Source organism: Lepidochelys kempii, chromosome 4 (assembly GCF_965140285.1).
Source record: "Lepidochelys kempii isolate rLepKem1 chromosome 4, rLepKem1.hap1, whole genome shotgun sequence".
In the NCBI taxonomy this organism is placed as follows: Eukaryota; Metazoa; Chordata; order Testudines; family Cheloniidae; genus Lepidochelys; species Lepidochelys kempii.
In genome coordinates, this window is record NC_136383.1 from 28,496,569 (window position 1) to 28,520,756 (window position 24,188).

General features: G+C 42.3%; 1 protein-coding gene across 2 annotated transcripts in view; it reads right to left on the minus strand.

Annotated features, from left to right (window-relative positions):
• Positions 1-686: 686 nt before the first annotated feature.
• SLC9B2 (solute carrier family 9 member B2) overlaps positions 687-24,188 on the minus strand; it is a 32,228-nt gene continuing 8,726 nt past the window's right edge. Inside the window, exons 1-12 of one of the 2 annotated variants that reach the window (XM_073340817.2) lie at positions 23,268-23,518; positions 19,396-19,498; positions 18,538-18,718; positions 15,941-16,111; positions 12,159-12,301; positions 10,703-10,830; positions 9,834-10,009; positions 7,204-7,310; positions 5,927-6,076; positions 4,717-4,825; positions 3,833-3,969; positions 687-1,141 (exon numbers count right to left, since the gene is read on the minus strand). In XM_073340817.2, the coding sequence (XP_073196918.2) occupies positions 899-1,141; positions 3,833-3,969; positions 4,717-4,825; positions 5,927-6,076; positions 7,204-7,310; positions 9,834-10,009; positions 10,703-10,830; positions 12,159-12,301; positions 15,941-16,111; positions 18,538-18,718; positions 19,396-19,488 (1,638 nt within the window). In that variant the 5' untranslated portion in view covers positions 19,489-19,498; positions 23,268-23,518 and the 3' untranslated portion in view covers positions 687-898. Of the gene's footprint in view, positions 1,142-3,832; positions 3,970-4,716; positions 4,826-5,926; positions 6,077-7,203; positions 7,311-9,833; positions 10,010-10,702; positions 10,831-12,158; positions 12,302-15,940; positions 16,112-18,537; positions 18,719-19,395; positions 19,499-23,267; positions 23,519-24,188 lie in introns of those variants that run through there. The other variant, XM_073340818.2, reaches the window with a different exon arrangement.

Sequence of the window (24,188 nt, forward strand, 5' to 3'; positions counted from 1 at the left end):
TCCTGCCCCCAGGGAGCGTGAGGCTGCTCCATCCCCTAGGCATCATCCCTGCTGAGCCACCTCTTTGGCCAGGTTTGCTCGAGTGTCTGGACTGAGTTGTGTGTGTGCAGGAGGAAGCAGAAAATGAAACATCCCTAGTAGGAGCCTTCCCAACCCTAAACAACCCCTCCAGTCAACCCCCATGCCAGCTCCAAACTCAGCCTTCCAGCAAGGAACTCCCACAAGCACCACCCCAATCCCCAGTGCACCCACTCACCACCCAAATGCTCCTGCAGTTTCTTGCTATGACTGAATCACACAATTCTCTGCAGCTACGAAGGACTGCAAGAGACTTGGGTGGATCACAGCACGAAAACACAGGTTTTGGGGTTCCCGATGGGACAAGGTTGACAATCTCCGTCTTAGGTGCAGGATTGTTCCATGCACTGTCCACCAGTTGTCAGGTGCATGTTCCTGTCAAACTTTAAGTGGCTCCAGGGATGGGGCTCTTACATCCTTCCCCAATCTCTAATCTCAACATGAGAAAGTTATTCCTGACGTTCACTCTAAATTTTCTTCTGTTCAAATTTCATCTCATTACTTCCACTTGTACACCTTGAAAAGTTCTTCTTCTGTGGTGTTTACACCCATGCTCATCAACTAACCAAAGACCATTTTCCTATCCCATCAGTCATCATCTAGGCAGCCTACATACTGTGTACATTTATTTCTTGTCATCTTTCCTCATAAGGCTCTATCAACAGTTTAAAATGTTTTGCAGAACATGGGGGCTGCTGTTTTAGGACCAGTAACTGATTGTTACCTATTTCAGTTTCTTTCCGAACAATACAGACGTTGTGTTTACTAAGTAACTAGTAGCAGCAGCTGTGAGACCAATATACTATCCACAGTTTCTTTCCTATGCGGGCCCAGGGATCTCTTCTCCTCCTCCTCCTCCTCCAACACCTTCCTCCTCTTCACAACTGCTTATCTGAGCCTTCTGCAGAAGTCTGGGCCCTGCCAGGCCAATAACCAGCGCTCCAATTGGAGCTGTGATCAGGATTGCCAAGAATGCCACTGTTAACACATCCATTCCATACTTTTCCAGCTGTTCATCCTGATGACCTCTGGCTGTATCTAAGGCAAGGGAACCTATCGCTGCCTACAGAGAAAGAAAAATGTTGTTAAAGAAAACAATGAAATGGAACAACTAACCATTTGCATTTAAAGAGGTAAATGAAGGGTCTAATCCTACACTTGCAGTTCTCTGTGAGTGCACATGCGCACATCCATTGCATTGTTAGCTTGCACACATTCTCACTGCCAGGGGGATGTCTGCTTTTTACTCAAAATAACTGCCATCTATTTACATTTCTAACACTTCCAACACCATAAGATTTAAGCACCATATACAAGGTTAAGGGTTACATCATAAGAATGGCCTTCATTCTTTGTTCTACTTTAAGCTGCCTTTTCAAGGGGGTTTGCCCTTGGTGATTGTCTTCCATGAAGAACATTGCTGAGCCGTCATGTTACTCCATTATGAGGGAAGGCCTAATTAAGCCTACATTTTCAAAAATGACTAGTGACTTTTGGGCGCTACCATTTTTGATGCCCAATTCAACCCTTTTAAGGGGCTTGATTTGTACTTTAACTTGGGCACCCAGAATCACTAGTAATTTTTAAGATTTTCGGTCATGAGTCTTGGAATAGGCCTTAAAAGGTGCAAAACTCAGGCTTGTCTCATCTCTGGGGATTGCAGGTCCCAGAGGCCAGGGCCTTCCAAAGAGACAGCTTTGCCCTCAGCCCCTGGAAACTTCACCTTGGGACTGTCAGCCATGGCATCTCCTGAGGATCACAGCTGCCAGCTTCAATGGTGGACTGTCACAGAGTAGGTTTTAAACAGGTACAGCCCTGTACAAAGCACCTGGAAAACACTTCAGCCCCAACTAATTAACCACATTATGCAAGATAGGCCTATTACACTTGAACTGAAATTGAGGCTCCGGACATTTATTTTGGGTCCAAACTGATATTGGACACACATGCTTTTTACAGTTATATGCTTTTCAGCCTAGGGCCTCTGCTGTAAAACAGTTTGTTTTACCACCCACAGTAAGCTTTATAGATGGTTAGACTTTCCTCATGACAACCAAACCTCTCTGGAAGGGATGGAAGGAGAGGTGCATTCCCTTGTTTGATAGTTTGCTTCCTGGCTGCTTAGAAAGCTACAGTGAAGTCCAAGTTCAGGGCCAGATGCATATTTAGCCTAGCTTTTCTGCTGCTCAAATGATGTCACTACGTACTTTCACTTTTAAAGGGCAGATGAAGGAAAGCACGGGTTGGAAAAGCAGCACTCAGAGGAATCTAGTCCTGACTGCTGAGGTATCATGTGTCTCTGCTCAACTAGGAAACAAGCTATAGGATGGCAGAATGAAAGACACAGAAAATGCCTAGAGGATGAAGGAGACAGAAAGGTTTGAAACAACCTATAGAACCACCATTCACCTTACTTTGCCATCTCTCTCCATCTCCTAGATTGTCAAAGGGGATTTCTACTCACTGTAATCAGTTTCTTTTTTTAAAATGTCCACCTATCTAGTCTGCCAATATGTTTTTTTTCTGGTCTGTTTATTCATTTCTGTTTGCAAGTGACCAGGTCACTGAGACCAGAATCAGTGGCATGAGAGGACAGGAGTGCAGGACCTGTGTGGCGGTACTGGAACACCTTCTCCAATTAACCAATATCCTTCTTGAGTTGTAGGCACCAGAACTGGGCACAGTATCCCAGCAGTGGTCACACAAGTGTCAAATATCAAGTTCAAATAATCCCTCTGCTCCTACACGAGATTCCCCAATGGATAATAGGGCTCCTCATGCATTTTACAAAGACATACAGCAGCGACCCTACGTCCACGCACTTGAAATTTCAAGTAGTAAAAAGCCCTTGCCGTTGTGTCTAAACTGTGAAATGTACGTTTATTTAATGTGTTATACTTATATAGGTGTCTGCCCTGGAGGATCACATAAGCACTTTCCAAACATAAAATGCAAATAATACATAACCTTCTATTTAGCCATTCCTTTGATAGGCCTGAAAGCACTTAATGAGGATAGCCTCTGACTGAACTTGATCTTGCAGAACATCACAAGATGCAAGACTTCAGCAGGACCTGAGGACCCTCGATTGATTTCAGTGGGAATTATGGCATCTTGCAGGAGGCATTTACCCTTCTTAGCTTTGGCCCAGTATCCATGTGATGCAGGTAAGTATTTTACAGATGGGGAAAGTGAGGCACAGAGAAGTTTAGTGATTTGCCCAAGGTCACAGAGTAAGACCTTGGCAAAGCTTGACTGCAAGTAGTCCCCAGTTTTAACCACTTGGTCATGCTGCCTCTCCAAAATGAAGCTGAAGAACACAAGTGGAATTTCTGAGCCAACTTGTGGCCTCTGTCCTATTGACAAGAAAGTGATGTTCTGCTCTAACAGTATGTAGAGAGACTGAAAACTCTGTTGCCAGCCTGGGAAGGGAGCCACAGGATACTGGAGAGGAAACTTAAGCTATGTCTACACTGCCCTGGAGCTTGAACCACAGGGGCGTGAACAGCAGCATGCACCCAAGTATTGTGTTGCAACTCCCCTGCCCATTTCAATACGGAAACCCAGAATTCATTATTTCAGAGTCCCACACAGATCAGTTAATGGTCCTAACCCTTCTCTCACTTACACCCGCACAAATCAGTAATAAGTCTACTGTGGTCAATGAATTTTGACTGGTTTAAAACGGGTGTGAGAGAAGAATCAGCCACAGTGTCTTCTATGATCCTGTCATTCCTCCTCTTGCATACTCTACCTGGACAGTCGCTTTGGGGATCCATGCCAATGAGACAAATATTTTCTCCTTGAAGTTAAAGCCAGCAAAAGACACCATCAGGAATGTGGCAATGATTCGTACTATTAAGGCAATACCCAGTGTGGCAACACAAAGCCCTACAGCAGAGAGAAAAAGAACTTCTTGAAATGGCGGGCATATTTGAGGAAGAACGAGCTTTGAAAATTGCTGATTAACAACATTTCTGTGTCAATTTTTTTAAAATTAGAAAAACAAGGTACAGACTATTAGAAATGACCCAATACCGTATGTTTAGAGGTATTTTATAAAGCTAGATTTTTAGTGAATCAGTAATAATGTGGTGTCTTAAAGTGTGGAGGATATACTTCAGACAACAAGGACCAATGCAGCAGATAATGCAAGACGTTATCTTGAAAGAGCCATTGTCACTTAAAACCACTTGCGATGCGAGTGTGCATTTGTGAAAATGATGTTTTCAGCATACAGGGCCCAATCTGGCACTCCTCTCTCAGGCAAAACTATCACAGAAGTCAAGTGTTTTGCTGGGGTAAGGAGCTTCAGATTTCCCCATAATGTAGTACTTTGCTTAGAATTAACTCTGCAGTATTGACTGGAAAACTCAGACTTTATTCAGAACTTGAGGAGATGTAGGCAGGACTTGAGCAACCCACCACTGGCAAACTCTATTTGCTATAGAAGTAAGATGCTCACAAGAGGATTTGCTGCAGTATGTCTAGGGCAGATAAAACAAAGGAAACAAACTTGTATAGCTATGCCATAACCTATAGGCCAATAGTCACTACAAGCTGTTCTGTAGTGATTCCTTTGGCAGGATAGCTAGCAAAAACTCTAGTCAAAACTATTTGTCTTCCGAGTAGTCTTACCGACAGTTTCAGGCCTGAGAGACAAAACGGATATTTCTGCTCCAATTAAACCAAAGAGAAAGGGTTGAAAGATGTCCCATGCGACTGCAACAATTTCTTCCACAGCCGCCTATAAAGAAAGGGGTGCAATCTGTAAAGTTACAAAAATTGGACCTTGTGGCCTCAACATTTGATTTCATCACAAAATAAAATGAGATTGACTGAGATATTGTTCTGTGTCCATTTTTGTCTGCATTGTATTGCAAAATTAATATTTTTAAAAAGGAAAAAAAAATGATGCAATGGGGTTGCCAAGATGCAGACATAGTCCATTATGATTTGAAGGCAAAATTATTTTGGTAAAGCAAAATTGCACTATGCCTGTACAAGTCATAATTCTAGCAATTACCTTCCTTTTACTAAACAGAGGGAGCGAAAGTGTGTTTGTACTGCTCAGCCCTTTGCCATGTGCTTTCTTATACAAAGAAGGGTTTTGCAGCTAGAGGAACAGGGAAAAGACTCTGTACTGGAAATTAATTTGATGTTTCACTCACGACAGTACATATTGTACTATTAGCAGGATATTGTGCATCTGCAGGAAGAAACACCAAGTCCCTGTTTCCTTATATCTTTACATTTCCAGAGACTTGTTTCTTCAACACAGCCAGAGAAGATCTTGTATCTCAGCGAGCTTTTCTCTCTGTGTATATGTCTCATATAACTGCATCTAAACTTACATGCACATATATAAATCACTTTCAAACTACATAGCCCCGAGATGCTGAAGATAAAAACTGCCAGATGGGATCACTATTAAGGCACATCAGCGTTTACGCCTAATGTCTTTGCCAGTGTGTCCATTTAAACATTCCACAGTGATAGCTGAAGGGTTTTACAGGTGTTCTCCATTATTATCCTATGCATACTGACTAGTGGCAAACGCAACCACATTTGTAAGGCACCAATCTGCAGAAATACTTTATTTAATAAAACTCTTTTTAAATGACTGAAATAAAGGGAAGCGCTCTTTAAGAAATATATCCACCATGCACTAATAAGTTGATTCTAGCTTCTCTCACATGAGCATGGGCATTGCCTTATAGCCAGGTGACCTTACTCCTGCCCTTAAGAGGTTCTGGTCAACACCCTCCAGACATCCAAGATCACAATCTGACCCTGTGTATTTAAAGTGACTTCAGCTGGCTATGAGGCATGGTATCTAAATATTCACCTTTTCACTGGACCATCCCATGCCTGCAATGAAGGCCAAGACCAGTGTGCAGAGTCCTCCTGATCCTGGGAAACCAAAGTACAGGCTGCCAAAAACAGCAAACATGGACAGGCCCAACACAAAGTATGCTCTCTTCCATACAAGAGATGCCTAGAACCAGGGAAAGGAATAAACAAAAGTACATTTTTATTTAAAAAGATTGGAAAAAAGCTTACTTAGATTCATTAAAACAGCAATAAGAAACCGCACCAAGATGGAGGAACCAGAGCTTCCAGGAATGATGAAAGCTATGTTTTGTTTGTTTATTTTCTTTTTTACTTCTATTCCTATGGAACTTTAATTTCAGATGTTCAATATTTCCTTTGTTCTATCCATCAGAAATCTGTGTGTGCAAAGGGTTTTTGTACCATAGGATTCTAAACATGAAGTTCTATACAAACAATCTTACTTAATGGCAACCACTGAGTTAGCAGCATTTAATCATCTGGTTGTTTCCGTAATGTGTTCTTCATGTCAATAATCAAGAGACAAAGGATGAAATCCTGGCTCCAGGTGAGTCAATGGGCGTTTTGCCATTGACTTCAATGGGGCAAGGATGTTACCCAATATCTTTTGGGCTATTTTATAATCTCATATTCCTCTAGTCCAAAGGCATTATGCAAACTGTAAACAAATTTCTGTCTACTTAATCTTAGAGCCAACTACAGAGGTCTTATGTATTTTAAAATAATGTAATCTTAATTTTTATTGAAGGAAACAAATACACAATACTCTTGAATGTTAAAATATTATTAAGAGTATAAGAAACCAGTTAAACCCAGGAAACTCAGCACTATCATTGTCACTTTGCTCTTAGTTCAGCATATTGTGCCCATTGCAAGCAACTCACATAAAAAGGAATGTTCTCTTGTACATAAGTGAAGCACATCAATCTAATTGATGTTCACATTATTGGCTGAAATCGGGGCCAGATTCTATTCCTGCTGAGCGTGAAAACTCCCAGTGAGGTCTAAGGGTCTAAACTCCCAGAACACTGGAGGATTATGAAATCACACATCATTACCCTAACAGCAAACAAGTAATCCATTATAACAAATAATAAAAATTCACAGGATTCACAACCGTTGGTGCTAGACACATTCCATTCTCTATGAAGTCATATCCATACCCATTTAGAGTTAGGAAATGGATTGTATAGTTCTCCTGCTAACCAGTCTCTACTCTTAGCGAGATACCTTAGGTGGTATCTTTTTAGAAAAGTTTTTGGGTTTTTTTACCTGATCATTACTTGGAAAATATTGAATAAATACTCCTAGAAGCCCACCAGCTACTATGCCAACTGCAACCTCCAGGACCCCTCGGAGGACATTGTAAAGCGTGGAACCTGTTCGTGAACAGTAAGAGAAGAGGGCTTAGACACAAGTATTTATGCACAACCCCTCTGATACCATCCACTAGTCACCATCCCTTCTTCAAGAAAAAATACAGAAAGAAGCAACCAAAATGTTGGACAAGAAATAAGGGGATTAGCGTAGCCCCCAGATTCACGGTAATGTTGTAGTTTTAAACTATATGGTGAGAGCTTCTGCTCTTCTGCACAGAGGCGAGAAAAGGAACAAGAATTCAAGGGCTCACATGCTATGCATGGGGATGGAAGTATGCTGAACCGCATGCTCTCTCTGCAAGATTGCAGATATTCATCTGCATATGGTTGAGACTTTGGTCTTTTCTGTGGGGGTAGATCAACCCCAAGGTAGGGGCAGAGCTGAACATGGGAGGCCTCCCTCAGGCCCCTTGGAGGAAATCAGTGTGGGAATTAACAGTGCTCAACGACGACATTGATTTTCCCTTCTGCTTTCTAAGAAAGAGATTCACGTGCAATCTGAATGGAGAGAATCATTGGCAGCATGGCTTCTGAGTGAGCAGTGCTGTCAGGGGAAGGCACAGAAGAGGATCAGCACTGACACGCCAGGTCTTCTCACAGGTGCCCCACAATCTGACATGATGTCCCCATGAACCCTTGGATACCATGTTATTTCTATATGACATATTCTGCCTCCTATGTGTGGCTGTAAACGCTTCCCCACGATGGATGGTATCTGGAGCTCTGAGTTCATACTGGGAAGATTTAGAGACGTTTTCACCTTGTAGGGTTTTTTTGGGCAGGGAAGAATTTCACCTACACAGTATGGAAGTCACATGCATGTCCTAAGAAAGTTAAGTTACTTTTTGAAACACAAAATTACTAAAATATTTGATTTGCAAACACTTTCACCAGATCAGCCGTTTGTTGATTTCTAGCTACAAATATTGATGATATAGTATTTCTTAGGCCATGTCTACACTACAAAATTAAGTCAACCTAACTTACATCGGCATACAGCCGCCACAGTAATTACATCACTTGTGCGTCTCTACACTTTGCTCCTTGTGTCGGTGGTGCACGTCCTCACCTGGTATCAATTGTACTTTCAGGGGCATTGTGGGACAGCTCCTGAAAGCCAGTAACAGTCAACGTAAATAACACAGCGTCTACATGGCCACTATATAGATTTATCTACCTCGACTTTGACGCTATGCCACTCATGGAGATAGAGTTATTAAGTTGGCATAGTGTGACACTTACGTCGGCAGGAGCAATATTTAAGTGTAGGCACTTGCATAGTTAGGTAGATGCAAGCTGCCTTACATCAATCTAACTCTGTAGTGTAGACCAGACCTTAATGTTGGCTTATGTTTCCCCTTCACCGCTAAACCTCCTCACTTGAACAAGTCACTATTCTTGTTGCCACTTAAACAGGCTGCCACTTAGAGATGCATTCAAAAATTAGTTCAGTTTATAAAGCACCCAAATTGGGTTCATCAAAAGCGCTTAGTGCTGACTTAACTCTGCTCCCATTGAAGTGAGAGTTCTACCACTGACCTTGATGGGAGCAGAATTAGGCTAATGCCGAGTGCTCGGAAAATCCCACTCCTAATTCACAGCCCTAAAACATGACTTCAGGTTTGTGCTCTAACTCTGCCTCATTTACTAGTGAAGATAAACCTTAAGAGACAACCTGATTTATGACAGTGGCCTGGTTAACAGGTTTTCTCATGGGATGAGCAACAGGGAGAAAGGGAAACGTACACAATCCTTATAGGGATGAGATGGCCATATAGGCAATCCTTACCCTATCATCAACAATCAGCAGCTGCAAATGATGACAGGTGGTAGGAAATTTAACACAGTGTGCAGCAAATTAGTGACAGTGACAAGAATAAGAGCAACCCACTTCCAACACGCCACTTGGAAACTCTTCCCCTAAGACAGTCAGAGAGGCTTTCAGGGCACAAAGTTTGCAATTATAATCTGGGAAGTTTTCTATTGTATTAATCAACTGAGACATTTCCCCACCAATACTTGTTTTGGTGAAAACCAGTTATTTGATTTTTTTTAAAAACACAGATTTGACTTTTTTTGTAAATATCACAGTTTGTCTAATATCTGCAAAGAAGAAGATGATCCACCCAAATGACTCTCTAACTTTACATGGGAAGCAAGAGTGAGGGAAAATGCTGATGGAATTGCTCGTCACACCTACGTGTTCAGAATTAATAAAAATAATGGGGACAGAGAGTCTTAATAACTTCCTGAAGGTTACACAGCCAGTCAGTGGAGGAACTCGGAATAAAACTCAGGTTTCCCAGGTCCCAGCACATACTAATATGCTTTACTGCATATCTCATTAGCATCAGCCACTTGCTCTGCACATGGGTAATTTCACACATAATTATTATCTGAGTCTCCAGTATATAAACCGAGCCCCTATAGATTTATCACTAATTGACCATAACAGATGGCAGATTCCTTATCATATTTTTGTATTTGCCCTGGATTTTGCCATCGATGGATTAGGTAGTGTACCTGAAGAGAAGGCCATGCCCAAGCATGTGTTGAAGCCTGTGATGGCCAGGATGTCATCAACGCTGCCAGCAGCCATTAGCAAGGTCGGGACACCCTTTTCAACACCATACCCTCCTGCTTGCAAGATCAGCATAGAGGGGACCACAACAGCAGGAGAGACAGCACCTAGAACAAAACTAAACACACAGAATTTCATTCATCCCTTCTTAAAAATAAAATACTCAACTGGAAAATCCCCTTTTAATTACGTCTGTGTAAACCTACAGTCCACTTTTGTCACGTGTCCAAGTGGGTGACATTAAAATAAGGGGCTTGATGGAACAAGATGAACAAACTCTCTGTCACCACAAGGAGTAGAGGACATATCCAATTCTAACGGCATGGCTACGCTATAGGTGGCTCTTTAAGGGGAAATTCTGAACTCCAGTATTTCTACGTCCTAACAGAATGCCTGCTACAACATTTCTTTTTGCTCCTAAATGCCCTCTGCATTCCAGACAAAGCCCCCAGGATTCTACCACCCCATTGTTCTTTTGTTTATGTTAACTCTTCACGCTCAAGGGCCCACATCACAACCAGCATCCCTGCCAGTCTAATGCAGTGAGGCTAGATTCCCTTCCTTGCCTATGAACACCTTCCCCTCAAACCAGCCATAGGGCATGGTATAGCTTTCACAGCATTACACCACTGCAAAACACACAGGCAACTAGTACTGAACCCATGTCTTCTGCCTGGCAGTGCATGAATGATGCACTGGGCTAGCTGTAGCATTCTTTAGTTCAAGGGAAGATCCTAGCAGGGAGATAGGCAGCATCAGCTAGAATTAAGCCATTTTGAATTTTTACAGAGGAGAAAAGAGAGTAAATTACCCTAATATAAATCCCCATTGCCATGGCAAATGCATCAGAAAGTGTGCAAGAACAGCAGCTGCGCATGTCTCAGTGAGGCAGGGACCGAAAGAAAGCCTTAAACAGACGGCCTTTAACTTCTTCAGAGCCTGAAATAGAAATATATTTACACATTAACAACATAACCCTTCAATTTCATAAAGAGGAACGCAGCTAAAGATCTGCTCTGGTTTATTACTGAAGTCCCAGTGACATGGTATCATACAGTACAGTCTATTGTAAAAGCTAGGACTTAGGACATTTAGTGGGTTGAGCCCATCTTTGAATTAGTCCTAGCTTTGGTCTCCTTTGGTCTGAAAATGACCACATCACGGAGGGAAAAGAATTCAAATGCTGAACTTGACAGCCCAACTGTGTGTAATGATGTGCCCAAACACAATGTTTAAAAGCCCTCTTGAATGTCTTGATAAAGAATAGGATGCTACATTGAAAAACCGACATTTTAGAGTGTAACAATAGAAATGATGCAACCTGAGATTTTCTGGGACTGACTATAAGTGAGTATTCTCAAGAAAAATCTTGTGTCATGTCATGATGGACACTTCCTATCCAGATCTTATCTTGACTAGGAAAAGTGTCTGAGTTTACATAGGCTTAGCTAACACGTGCAAGTTACGCCTGACATATCCTCTACTTCTGTTCAAGTGTAGGAACAGGACAACACCTTATAGCTTGATTTTAGCTGGTCAAGTTGTAAACCAGGCAGGAGCCCCCCTTTTTTATTCCCCTCTTTTATTAGCATTGGAGATATCAAGTTTCGTAGTGGCTGGGGACGGGATCATAGAAATATCATGGGATCTATTATTTATTAGGACCGATGTCTGCTATCTTTTCATCTAGGACAGCTGGACTCTTCTTTACAGTTAATATCCTCACATAAAAGAATAAAAAAATATTACTTGTAGGGTTTCCTTTCACCAGAGTGTCTTATCATAAAGGAGATTCTCTTCTCTTCAGTGTCCTGGATCCCTGCATTGTTTATTTTACTTTTTTCTCCCTTTGACTGATCTCTTAGCAGGACAATAGACTTTACAGGAAAACTTACTACACAAATGGAACAATTTACACAACTTGGCAAATCAAGATAAAGTGCATGTAACTGAGCTATCTGGCTCACAAAACAGAAATAATTTTATTTATTTAGTGGGGAAAAAAATATCACAAAATGGAACGCTCACCAATCCTATATATCCGGCTGAGAGGGTACAGATATTCTTAACCTTCACTAATATAAGAACAATATCGTATTGTATTTTAAACCACTTCTAACAGAAACAAGGCTATAAAATGCAAAACTTATGAGATTTAATAGTTTGGTACAGTATTGATTTCAAGCAAACAGCTGATCAAATATTTTGATACTGTTAGTGGGTTGTTTGTTTGTATGTTTTTACACCAGAAACATTAGATACTGTACCTTTGGATCAAGGCCAAGCCCAGCTCGGACCAAGATAATGGAAAGGGCAATATTTCTCAGCGCTGCAGACCACTTTGGATTTATCTGGACTATGTCACTGATGAATGGGGTATTTCGGATGAGAAAACCTGCAAGCAACATCCCTAAAAAGAAAGCAAGCAAGTATTTCTTGATTGAGTTGTTATTATTGTATTTCAGTAGCGTCTAGAGTGAAGTCAGAATTTTGTGTGGAAAACTTCAATGAGAAAATTAGGATCTGCTATGCTGGGACAGGAATACGTCTCTCAAGTGTTAGTGGCCTACTTGACAGATGTTACTCTAGAACCAGAGAGATTAAAATTGAAAAATTAGAGGACAGGAAGCAAAGAGGAAACTGAGGAGGAAATTAAGAGGTAAAGGGTATTGGAAGTGATGTGGTTTGACTGACTCATACCAAACTGGTGGTAGATAATATTGTTATTGGTGAAATGTTGGCGGATATGTCCTATATTAAATGTAAATTTGTCATCAACAGTAAACTAAGTGAAATTTTAGTCAGCACATAAATTTAAGAAGTTCTGTCTGAGGTGGTCATAGCTACGTAATTTGATGGCTCTTGCAAAAATGTTTTTTTCTAATTTTTCTAATTTCCAAAGGGAATTAGCAGTTCCACTGATCAACAATGCCCCATTTAGGCCTTTTTTACATTACTGTTATTACTTGCATTTCCGTAGTGCCTAGAAGCCTCAACCAACAATGAGCCCCCAGTGTACCAGGTGCTGTACAAACACATAGGCCCTATTTTCACTAAATATTTTTGTTGTGCTGTAATTCACTGATTATTAAGTAACTCAAGTTGGCTAACATTCTCAGTCCGGTGCCCTATCCAGTAGATCATACTGCCGCCCTGTCAGGGGGTCAGTGCTGTCAATATGAGTTTTATAATCGTATCTTATGTCCTGCAATCATGTGCTGAGAAATAGGATTAATAAAAGCAAAGAAATCTAAAGTCATGCATCGTATGAAATTAAGAAGTGAGATACACAAAACAATCAGATGGGCAGCAGGACCTGATTTAAAACCCTGTTTTTCTTAAACAAGCAAACCCACTGAGCACACATGGTACTGGTGACAGACATCAGAATTAAGACCTGCCATCCAAGTGCAGCCCATTCTAGACTACATAGCCCACCATGAACGTAGGCAGCTTTATGTCTTTCATAGAATCTCAGGGTTGGAAGGGACCTCAGGAGGTCATCTAGTCCAGCCCCCTGCTCAAAGCAGGACCAATCCAAAAACTAAATGCTTAAGTGCTGCATTTTTTTTTTAACAGAAGAAAGGAAGCTTCTGCTGCTCATTGGGGGGTAGTTTAATTACGTTGATGGGAGAGCTCTCTCCCGTTGGCATAAGGCGGCTACACATGAGATCTTACAGTGTTCAGGTGCATCAATATTCCTGTGCTCCTGTAAGGTCTCTCGTGTAGACATAGTCTTTGACAAGTACTCAACAGCCAGGAGCTTCCATTGGTCAATGGGAGCTGAGCTTGTCTGAAAATCTGACCCCTTATCCATGTGCCTAAAGGGGAGTGATTGGGTGCAGACTGAGCTCCTTTGAAAATCTGGCCTAAAATATATAGTATGTGTAAAAATTAAATCACAGATTTTTAAAATTCTTATGAATGCAACAGTCACATGGGAGCAAACAGCTGAAGTTCCTCCTATCTTCTATTTGAGCCACAAGGAAAATTCAACCTTTTGCAAATGCTTGTTTTGCAGTCTCCAGTTAGATGGTTTTGCTACTTGAAGTGCTTTGCGAAAAAGGTATTTTTAAACACAGGCTTATCTTAGGGCCTGAACCGGCAAACATAATTTTGTAGCAGAGCTTAACATTTATCTTACGAAATATAAAATCATAAGAAGATTTTTTGGGGGGGGGTCAATACTGTGCTCATGTTGCTCACAGACTGCCTGCTGTGCACCGACAGGCCTTGGCTATGGCTTGTATTTGACCTGGAACAAGTCTACCTGATAGCTACTGTTTGTTCTTCTTCCCACGCCCTCTAGGAGAAACAAAGGCAGCACCAAGATGTATTTGTGCTTCACTGTGCAATGACAGCAGCCTATGGGTTGGCACACTGGCTACAGTTTCTCTGTGTTTCTTTTGCCATGTTAGGGTCACAGGACCTGCATAACTATGGGGTTCATAGCCCCTTAAGACCATCTCTATTGCGATACTCTCCTTTAATCTATGCAGGGCTGGCATAAAGACCCCCTTCACAGCACAGAGAAGATCTGCAATATGCCCCCATGTAGTTGATCTGCTGGCAATTGCACCACCCAGCCTCACTGTAAGGGTTAAGTAGTAGGAAGTCATCTGCATTGGACCGAATTCCTTCTAAAAGGGATAAATCAAAGGCAAGGACGTCCATGAATGAATACAGGCCCTTGTATTTTTATCACCATTTTTCATGCGAAAACAAAGAACATTTAATATTCCCTTCTCCCTCCTTGATTCCTAGAGTTTTTCAGATTTTCCTCAAATATTAGGAACCTTAAGCATGAAGATTGTCAAAAGCATCTCATCAGGCATGTGCTATCCTGCTTATGCTTCTGTTCTTCAGCATTACCCACCTGACAAGTAGTTTTGTTCCCAAATCATAACTTTTGAGCAAAGGAGTAGTTTACAAAAAGTAAGAAGAACTGATATGGTCAGAAACAGTAGCTCAAACTTGCTTTAAAAATAAAAAGGGGTTGACTTTGCAAAATTTTCTTTCTCCTTTCTCTTATCCATTTGAATCTCTTCCTACTTGTGAATCCAAATTCTTGCAAAACAAGTTCACTGTCTAAAGGTTGCTATACCTAATGCTATATGCCACTTCATACAACATTGCACTTCTATCAATGCAGTTCTATCAAAACTGAAACACTTCATGAAATTGTATTGATTTCACCGACATTTAGAAAAAAAAACAAAACAAAAAATTCAGACAAAACATCCCATTTCACAACATCTCATTTTTACATCTTTGGAATGAAACTTTTCAATTTTTTGTTTTGAAACCACATTTTGTTTTGAAGTTTTTGTTATTCTGTATTATATTATATAAAGGAAAAAAGTCATAATGGAAAGAAAACGTTTTGATCAACCCAAAAAGGAATTTTTTTTTGGAATTTTTCTTCCTGGAGAATTTTGAAATGTTTGGGTTTCATTATACTTCGAAACTAAGGCACATTTTAAAATCATTTGTGATAGGGGATTGTTGAGTCACAGGTGGGAAAATCTGAGCCCAGATCAGCAACCATGGTGACAAGCTTGAGTCAAGACAGACAAAGGGGGAAGAAACAGTCTGCTGGGGGAGGTGGGGGAAGGAAAGAGATTCTTAAAGTACTAGAAACTTCCTTTTGGAGATATATGCAAGACAGCTTAATAGTAACACTCTTTGTATTATGAATTCATTATTATCCTGAAACCTGGTGGCCTAGGGGTATGGATCTCACTTTCAGTCCCAGAAATCCTACATTCAAATTCCAGGGTAGCCACAGTGGCAGGAATGAAAGTTATAGAAGGGATATTAAACCTTGTGCATTATGGCTTACAGCCAATCTTTATTAGAGATGAGGATGAGACTGGTGTGTGGGCAGATTACCCCACACCTTCCTATGAAGTATTTGGTATTGGCTACTGTCTGAAGCAGGACACTGGACTAAAGGGACATTGGGTCTGATCCTGTATTTCAATTCCTATGTTCCTAAGCAAAACTATGCAAGAATAAAAAGAGAAAGAATATATCACACAATACTTACCGAGAAGAGGAGGTAAAGGAGGAAGTGTTGGTATTCTAATGAGCCCAAAAATTTTACCTCCAATGACAGAAAAAAAAAAGAGAAACAGAATTCCAAATATGTTCCCGCCCGGAAGACACTCACTGCCTGTGATGGACCACACCACAGCCCAAACAAGTATTACTGTTGTAACTGGAAGAAGACAGGAAAAATATATTTAATAATCTCTAAGGAATAGCTTAGTTCACTTTAGAGTTACATTTGTAAATGCTTTTTTGGGGGGAGGGAAAGTATTATCTGCTTGATTTTAGAAATAAAACATTTAATGTCAGTTTAGTTACAACAATCTTTGATGTTCTTTGAGCTGGAGCTCTGATTTTGTTGGTGCTAAAATATGACATTAAGTCATAATAGTGTATGCACTAGGTTATGATGCACTTAGGACCCTTTGTTTTCAGTTTTTATTTTATTTATTTTTTCCTGGGAATTTATCAGTGTTTATTACCACAAAAAAAACAAAAACAAAAAAAACCAAACAAACAGGTGAAAATCAGTGCAAAAATTATTAATTATTTTTCTGGGTAAATATCGGGATTTATTTTGGTGGATGGAAAGACAGGGGAGAAAAGTATTCAGTAGATTAATGCTTTGAATTCCGTTCATCAATGTGGTTTGCTGCAGAGCTAAAACAGAACTCAGAACACAACGCCACCTCTGAGTTTAAGAAAACAATACATCTCTAATCCCTAAATACAACTTTTCATTTGAATAAACAGTTTACTGTTGTAGACTTAGAATTATTAGCCTATAAATATTTATATGTAATAATTGAGCCACACCGTTTGCAGTGCATACACTCAACTGCATCCTTTTCTCCTGCTTTTGTTTTTTTAAAACTTTTGAATACTTCTTTGTGTTCTGAAACATATTCTGACAGAGACTTTCATTTTCTTCCCATTTTAGTATGTCGGATCTTTAGATCGTGATCTGCTAACAGCTTGAAATGTTACGTGGTGGGCATGAGATTCATCAGTATGTTCAGATGGGCACACACTTCGGAGCTTGTGTGCGTGCCTGTTGGTTTATTGTGTGTATCTTCTAGACTAATACATAACCTTACTTCAACAGGCAACTTTGCCTATACACACAGACTAATGTATTATCATAATACATATATCTCATGCAGTGTATTATATTTTCCTAATAAAACAAGTTATTTTTTATATATTTGAATGATACAAAAGTAGGGTGAAAATTGGAAACAACTGAATAATACCTTTTGTAAAACTTGGGAATTTTTTGGTAAAAATCAGTTTAAACTGAAAACAAAGAGGCTTAACTGTACCGCAAGGTGCTGAGCGAGCATCTGTCCCTGATACAGAGAAGCACTTAAGTATGTGCTTAAATTTAAGCAGGTGAGTAATCCTATTAACACACATCTTGCCTGTATTGTGACGTCTTCAGCTGCTTGATGAATGCACCAGTAATCTCCTACCATACACTCTGGCATGGCTTACTGCTGTTAGAGTATAGCTCAAGTTTCATTTTGAAAGAATAAAAGAAAATTGCAGCGGGGTAGTTTTATGCACTGGATTCTTCCACGATGAAAACAATCCCTAGCAATGGGGTATGCACAGGGGGTCTCCACACAACCTAACGCAGGGCAGAGAGTTTCCCCTGATACATCAGTCAAGCAGGAGAAAATACAGATAGTTCATAACCTGAAGGTATCTTGTTCTTCCAGGCTCGCAGCTCTGATCTGCAATCAGCCGGGGAGAGCAAGCAAGCATGGACACAAACAGAAGATGGAAGAGGAGAAAAAAAAAAATCGCAGAATGATCCATCCCTGCCCTCTTGCACCATCTCCACACAAGCATTCAGGGAAGTTACTGCATTTTAGAGTTGGAGATTCTTCTTCTTGTGACAAGGCCCAGGCAGCCAGGAGAAGGAGGCAGTGGGGTAATAAATGTATGAGCCTGTGAATCCAGAGTGGCAAAGCATAGGATAGAAGGCTCTCACATACATGAGTGCCTTCATTTGGGAAGCTCTGCAATCCTTGGCCAGCCCGGAATTTTTATCTTGGACTTCTATAACAGGCCAACCTTTCTATTGAATGGGTCAATCTGCCTTGGGGCCAGGATCCTAGGCTTGCAAAATCTTAGGTATGTAGTGCTGGACTGAGTCCTAAGTAACAGAAGAAGGTTCTTCTGCAAACTAGTGTATTCATGACCTAATTTCAACACAAGCCATTTATTTTGCCAGAAATGTAATGATTTATAATCTTCTTTACAGTTCATTTGTGGGTGAGAACATTCAAACAGGATGAAGAGCTCATGTTTCTGATGAAAACAATTTCTAATATGAAGATAAACCATAAGACAGAAGGAGCTGGGGGTGGGGCAGGAAAGGCACTAAAAATGCAAGTCCTTGTTCTACATAAAAATTCTTCCATCAGTGCACCTAAAGATTTGCCTGACAGGTCAAAAGTAACAGTCCCTTCATGTTTCTTTACTGTTTACAGAAAAGCTGTCAGCTACCACATCTAGAAAATGAAATGTTGGCGTGTCTACTCTTATGTCAGAGAATTAAACATTTTGCATAGCCTGTCCCTTACATACCATTTGTCACTGTTCGGGCAAGGAGGCCTTGAGGAGGACAAGCAAATATTTGCCTCAGTTTCCTTGGAGGCTTTGACTCTGTCAGCGGTTCCTGAAGTTGCCTTGCACGGTTGTGCAATAGAGCAGTTTCTTCCGTTTGTGCATTTCCATCTGCACCTTTGCAGTCCAAGATAGTTACCTCCTGAGTTAAAAAACAATAGAGCTTTCTCTGAAGCAGCATTGCGTACATTTGCAATGAGCTACCCAAGGACTACGTTTACTAGAACATTGCTAACTGTAGATCAGGGCTTCTCGATAAATTTTTACATAGCGTGGAGTCCAGTTTAAGAGAGATTTGCTTGTGGACCAGCTGCCCTTCCATTCTGCCACCTGCCAGTCCCAGTCACATTTGCATAACATCTATGTGGCAACTACAGAAATTTACTACATGGAAAAACCAACATTAGGAGTGTAGGTCATATTTTCAAGCTGTTTTTTAATGCAATTTTAGCAGCTGAAAAAACAAGTAAGAGGCAGCAGCTGCTGCCCAGTAAACTGCCTGTGGTCCACTGTTTGAGAATTACTGCAGTAATCTTAACTCTACCTGAAAGATTTCTGTGTGGGTGATGGGTCTTTGTAATATGTAAATTAATTCACCTGACACTTTAAACTGAAGTCAGGACCACTGATTTCTGGCAGCTAAACCCACAAAGGAAACACTTTATAGAATATACAGTAAATGTCAGAAAGGCCCAAATTGAGGGGGTACAAGTTCCCCTTGTAAAAATCTTCAGTATTTTAATGAAGTTGGAGAAAGGAGAGCTGCCCTGGGTAACCCTGTACTAGGAGAGGCCTGAATACAGATACAAATGCAATTACCTGAGTTTTCTGATTCATGGGAATTGTGCCATTTCCCACCTGTACAGACAGCTCTGGGTCTTCATTCTCCTCCACAATATCCTCCTTCACCATGTTGACAAACCTACAACAACAAAGATTTTGAAGAATAAGCAGAAGCAAATCACACCACGTATATTCGCCTGTTTCAAGACTTTTTTAAAGTCATATTTCTTTCTTTCCCCATACAAAAGAGAAAGCCTCATAGACACCAATAACTCTGTACATTACATATTAGAAAGTATGTAATGAAGCTTGTGTCCATGAGCATCTAGTTTATATCTATTTATTCTGTTAAAAAAATTACATTAGAAGAACATTGTTGAAGTTGCAAAGTCAAGACCTCAGAAGTGGAAAGAGTCAGAACTATGTTTGTCTGTGCAACCTTAAGTCATCCCCCTTGTGTGTATGATTCTGATAAGTAATTCTCCCCCCAACTCCCCCGCCCCACAGGACCAAGAGGAGGAAGATAATCAGATTTTCCTGTGTCCTGTCTGGACTTCTAGTTCTGCATGAATCACGAGTATATGATGCAGGGGGCTCAGTGGGTCCTGCAAACATGCGCAGTGCAACTGGAGCTTTCAGAAAGTTAAAATCAAGCATCAAACTATTTTTAATAAAGCGTAGCTACAAATGGTGCTTTTCCACAGCCTAACACTTGGCCAAATTTTGGTTGTATTTCAAGGGGGTAGTGAAGGGAACTTCTGCCAACTGTTAAGTTCCCTACCCCAAACCATGTCAGAGCTATTTAACAAAAAAGTCCTTAAGAATGACAGAAACCCATCTGAATTAAGATCTCAACTATCTATTGATCTGTCTGGGTTTTTATACTGTCCTCATCAAATGTGGCATCTGAGCATCTTAATACAGTAGTTACCTAATTACCAACAAACCAGCCTGCAGGATTTCTTAATTTTCTGCAGCACTCATTTTAGTAAGCATGCCATCTCATGCACCTCTCGGAACAGCCACCAGTCAATAGGCTGGCACAGTTAGCTTTTGTGGGGGGTGGAACATTCCATTAGGATGTTCTCTCCTTCAAAACAAACAACAAAAAGAGGACACGGACTCTGATAGGAGCGACGAGAATTCTCCCAGTACTTTCAACAAAAACAGACGGTTCAAAATAACCTTGTCCGCTCTCTCAGTCTCTGCTGGTATCTTGACACCTTCCCCCCCTAACCCAAGAAGGGGTGGGTGGGAAGGTGTCTCTGCATCACTGATGGAATGCAGTAGATATCATCACCCCACTCCAACCTTCAGTGTCCAACAGCCAGTCTGTTGGGGTTGCTCCTTAATCACTTAGGAGGAATTCCAGTTCAGCTAAGCAGCACGCTACCTCCCTTCTCAGAGGCTGAAGACACTTGCCTCAAGGGTCATTTGGTCCCCTGCAATTCCAGAGAAGAAGACGACAAACTCAGGCAGCATAAACGTGTGCTTGTTTGCACTGTGTTTTAGGGCAGGGGCTGGCAACCTTTCAGAAATGGTGTGCCGAGTCTTCATTTATTCACTCTAATTGAAGGTTTCGCATGCCAGTACTACATTTTAATGTTTTTAGATGGTCTCTTTCTATAAGTCGATAATATATAACTAAACTATTGTTGTATGTAAAGTAAATTAGGTTTTTAAAATGTTTAAGAAGCTTCATTTAAAATTAAATGAAAGTGCAGAGCCCCCTGGACCGGTGGCCAGGACCCGGACAGCGTGCGTGCCACTGAAAATCAGCTCGCGTGCTGCCTTTGGCACACGTGCCATAGGTTGCCTACCCCTGTTTTAGGGTAAAGGTAGGAACATGACGGAGCATGGCTCTCCCATCGCACCCCATGTGAAGCCCAGTCCTGCCAGAGGACCTTTTCCGATGAAGTGGGAGACCTATCACGGAGCTCTGATCCCCTCTTTTACACCCCTCTCCCTGGCGAGGTTCTGTGGGCTGAAGTCTCTTTCTACTTAGCCCTTAAACATGGATATAATAATTAAAAGCCCAGTCCTGATCCCACTGAAGTTAGTGAGAGATATGTCAGTGCATTCACTGGAAGCAAAATCAGGCTCTAATGCACATTTACCCTATTTTCAGTTATCTAAACCAACGGGCGTTCCACACACATCTGAAGATAAGGTTTGAATCAAATTGTTTGCTAACATTGGTCTCCAGCACACTGAAACTGTACCCACTCTCTGTTAACAGCTACTTTCTGCACGTCAGCCCTTGGGGCGTGAATGGCAGTTTCTAGAAATCTATCAAATTGTTTTGGCTGAATTTCTGTCTCAGTCGAAGTGCCACTCAACTCAAAACTCCGGCTGGGCTGGAACGCAGACCTTTGAGCCAAGAATTAGCCTTCCTCATGGTACAACGCTATAAATGAGTTTGTAACTCCCAGACTCATCCATCAACTCTCATTTGTCATGTTAACAACCCTGGGAAGACTGACTTGATGAACAAAGACAGATTGTTCTATTACTTTATTAGGAAACTGGGTGTTTGTGTTGAACTAGTCAAATAGGAAACCTACTTCAAAGGCAGCAAAGACGTACCTGAAAATATATGCAGTTTTTATATGCCTTAAAATAAAATAACATTTTTGCTGCACCTTTGTTTTCTTTTTCCTTTTGTTTCCATATTAACCCATCTTTTTTTAGTTTAGGATGCCGGCTTCCTCCAGCGTCAGCATTTGTGTCACTTTCTTTGGTCTCTGTCTGTAGACCTGAGTTGTTGTGGACTCTTTGCATAATTGATGTTTCTGTTTTTATTCTTATATTGGGTGAAATATTAGCCCCACTGAAGTCAATGGCAAAACTTCCATTGATTTAAATGGTGCTAGGATTTAATCCACTAGTTTTAATGTTAAATTAGAGAATATTAAGTAATAGCATTTTTGGAAATAGGTAAACTTTACCAATTCCTCCCCTCCTCTCCCCTTTGATAATTTCCACCATCACTCTTCAGTGACGGAATTTACTAATATTGCTATTTTCCCCTAAGGCAGCTTAAAGGCTCTGTATTCAGAGAGAAAAGAAGACATTGGCACTGTGATTAAGGCCTCAACCTGGCAAGGTGGGTTGTATGCATGGGCTCCTGAGTCCAAGGCAGCCCTGTGTACTTTGCAGGAGCAGGACTTAAATTACCATTAGACAACATGTAGATGCCCTAACTAACGTTAGCGATGACCCCGGAACAGTTTCTAGCAGACAGGAGTCCACCTCCCGATGACTCTGTTACAACATGCCAGGCTGACAGTGCTCTCAGGGGAGAAGCCAAGAATTGATGGGACAAGGAGACTGAATTACTACTTAGAGGTGATCCCTCCAAACTGGAACCGAGGCACAATGGATTGCTCCCCAGGCTCCCTGGCTCTCAATCCAGTATTAAATTAAAGTACAAGGCATTCCCTAGTATGGAGGCACGATTTCAAAACCAAATTAGGCTCCTTCAGTTCAGTCTCGGGCACTGAATGAATGAGCCATTGCCAGAAATCACAGAAGCAGGATCCAGGCGCACACCGTCTGGTCTTGAGAGCAGCGCCTCTCTGATCCAGTCCCCCTCTGGGACACACAGTCCCTCTGGTGAGGGGTGCACGACCCCAGCATTGCATCCGGGAAGGGGGAAGAGAGGGAGGGACGGTTGCCGCGGGCAGCCTTTACCAGCGCGGCTGCCCCGGCCGCTGTCAAGCCAGAGAAAGCAGCAGACAACTCACAGCCATGAACCAGCCTCGCTCAGGGCCGGAATAAAAACCCACTCACCCCCGGAGAAGGCAGCCAGGCAAAGGCACCGTCCCCAGCCGCTCTGCTGAGCCGGGTACGTCCCCCCCCCCTCCGCTCAGCCCGAGGGGCGCCCCCAGCCCGCTGCAAACACCTACCTGGGAGCCCGCCGCAGCTCCTGCCGCCCACTGATGCCGGGGCGGCCCACGCGGGCAGGACTAGCGAGGGGCCGGGCACACGACGGTCCCCGCCGGCCGCGGCTCCTCCTCCTCTCTGGGCCGGTCCCAGCGGCGGGGGACCAGCCAGCAGGCGGGGGGGCGAGGGAGGCGGAGACCCAGAGCTGGTGCCTGAAGCCCCCCACCTCACCCCGCCGCTGCAGGGCTGGTCGGATAACGGGCCCTGCCCAGCCCCGCCCGGAAGAGGCGGAGACAAAGCCGCGGACGGGTGAGGCCCGGCTGGCAGCTGCGAGGCGTCCTGCCCCCGCAGCATCCCCCAGGGACCAGCCGCTGGACGGGAGGCCGTGGCTCTCTCTCACCCGGCTAACCAGCTGACGGGTTCTCTCCTCCCAACCCCAGCCCTGTGTCTGCCGGAATGGGAGTCAGGCCTCTGGGAGGGGATGCGCGGGAAATGCACATGTAACCCACCTGCGTACGGTACAGCGAGGGGGCTAAGCCCAAAGAAAGGGACAGAAGCGGGGGTTGGGGGGAGAAGAGAGGGCGTTTTAGTTGAACCCTGCAGGGCGTCAGTGGGAATGCAGGAGAATGAAATAACGGCAGGCAAGGATCTTAGACTCAGACTACCAGAGTTGGAAGGGACCTCAGGAGATCATCTAGTCCAACCCCCTGCTCAAAGCTCAAAACACCTTACAGAGACTGTAAAAGCGACAAAGAGTCCTGGGGCACCTCATAGACTAACAGACATATTGGAGCATGAGCTTTCGTGGGTGAATGCATAATGCCCCCGCCAAAATGGGAATTCACCCACGAAAGCTGATGCTCCAATACGTCTGTTAGCCTATGAGGCGCCCCAGGACTCGTTGCCGCTTTTACAGATCCAGACTAACACAGCTAGCCTTTACA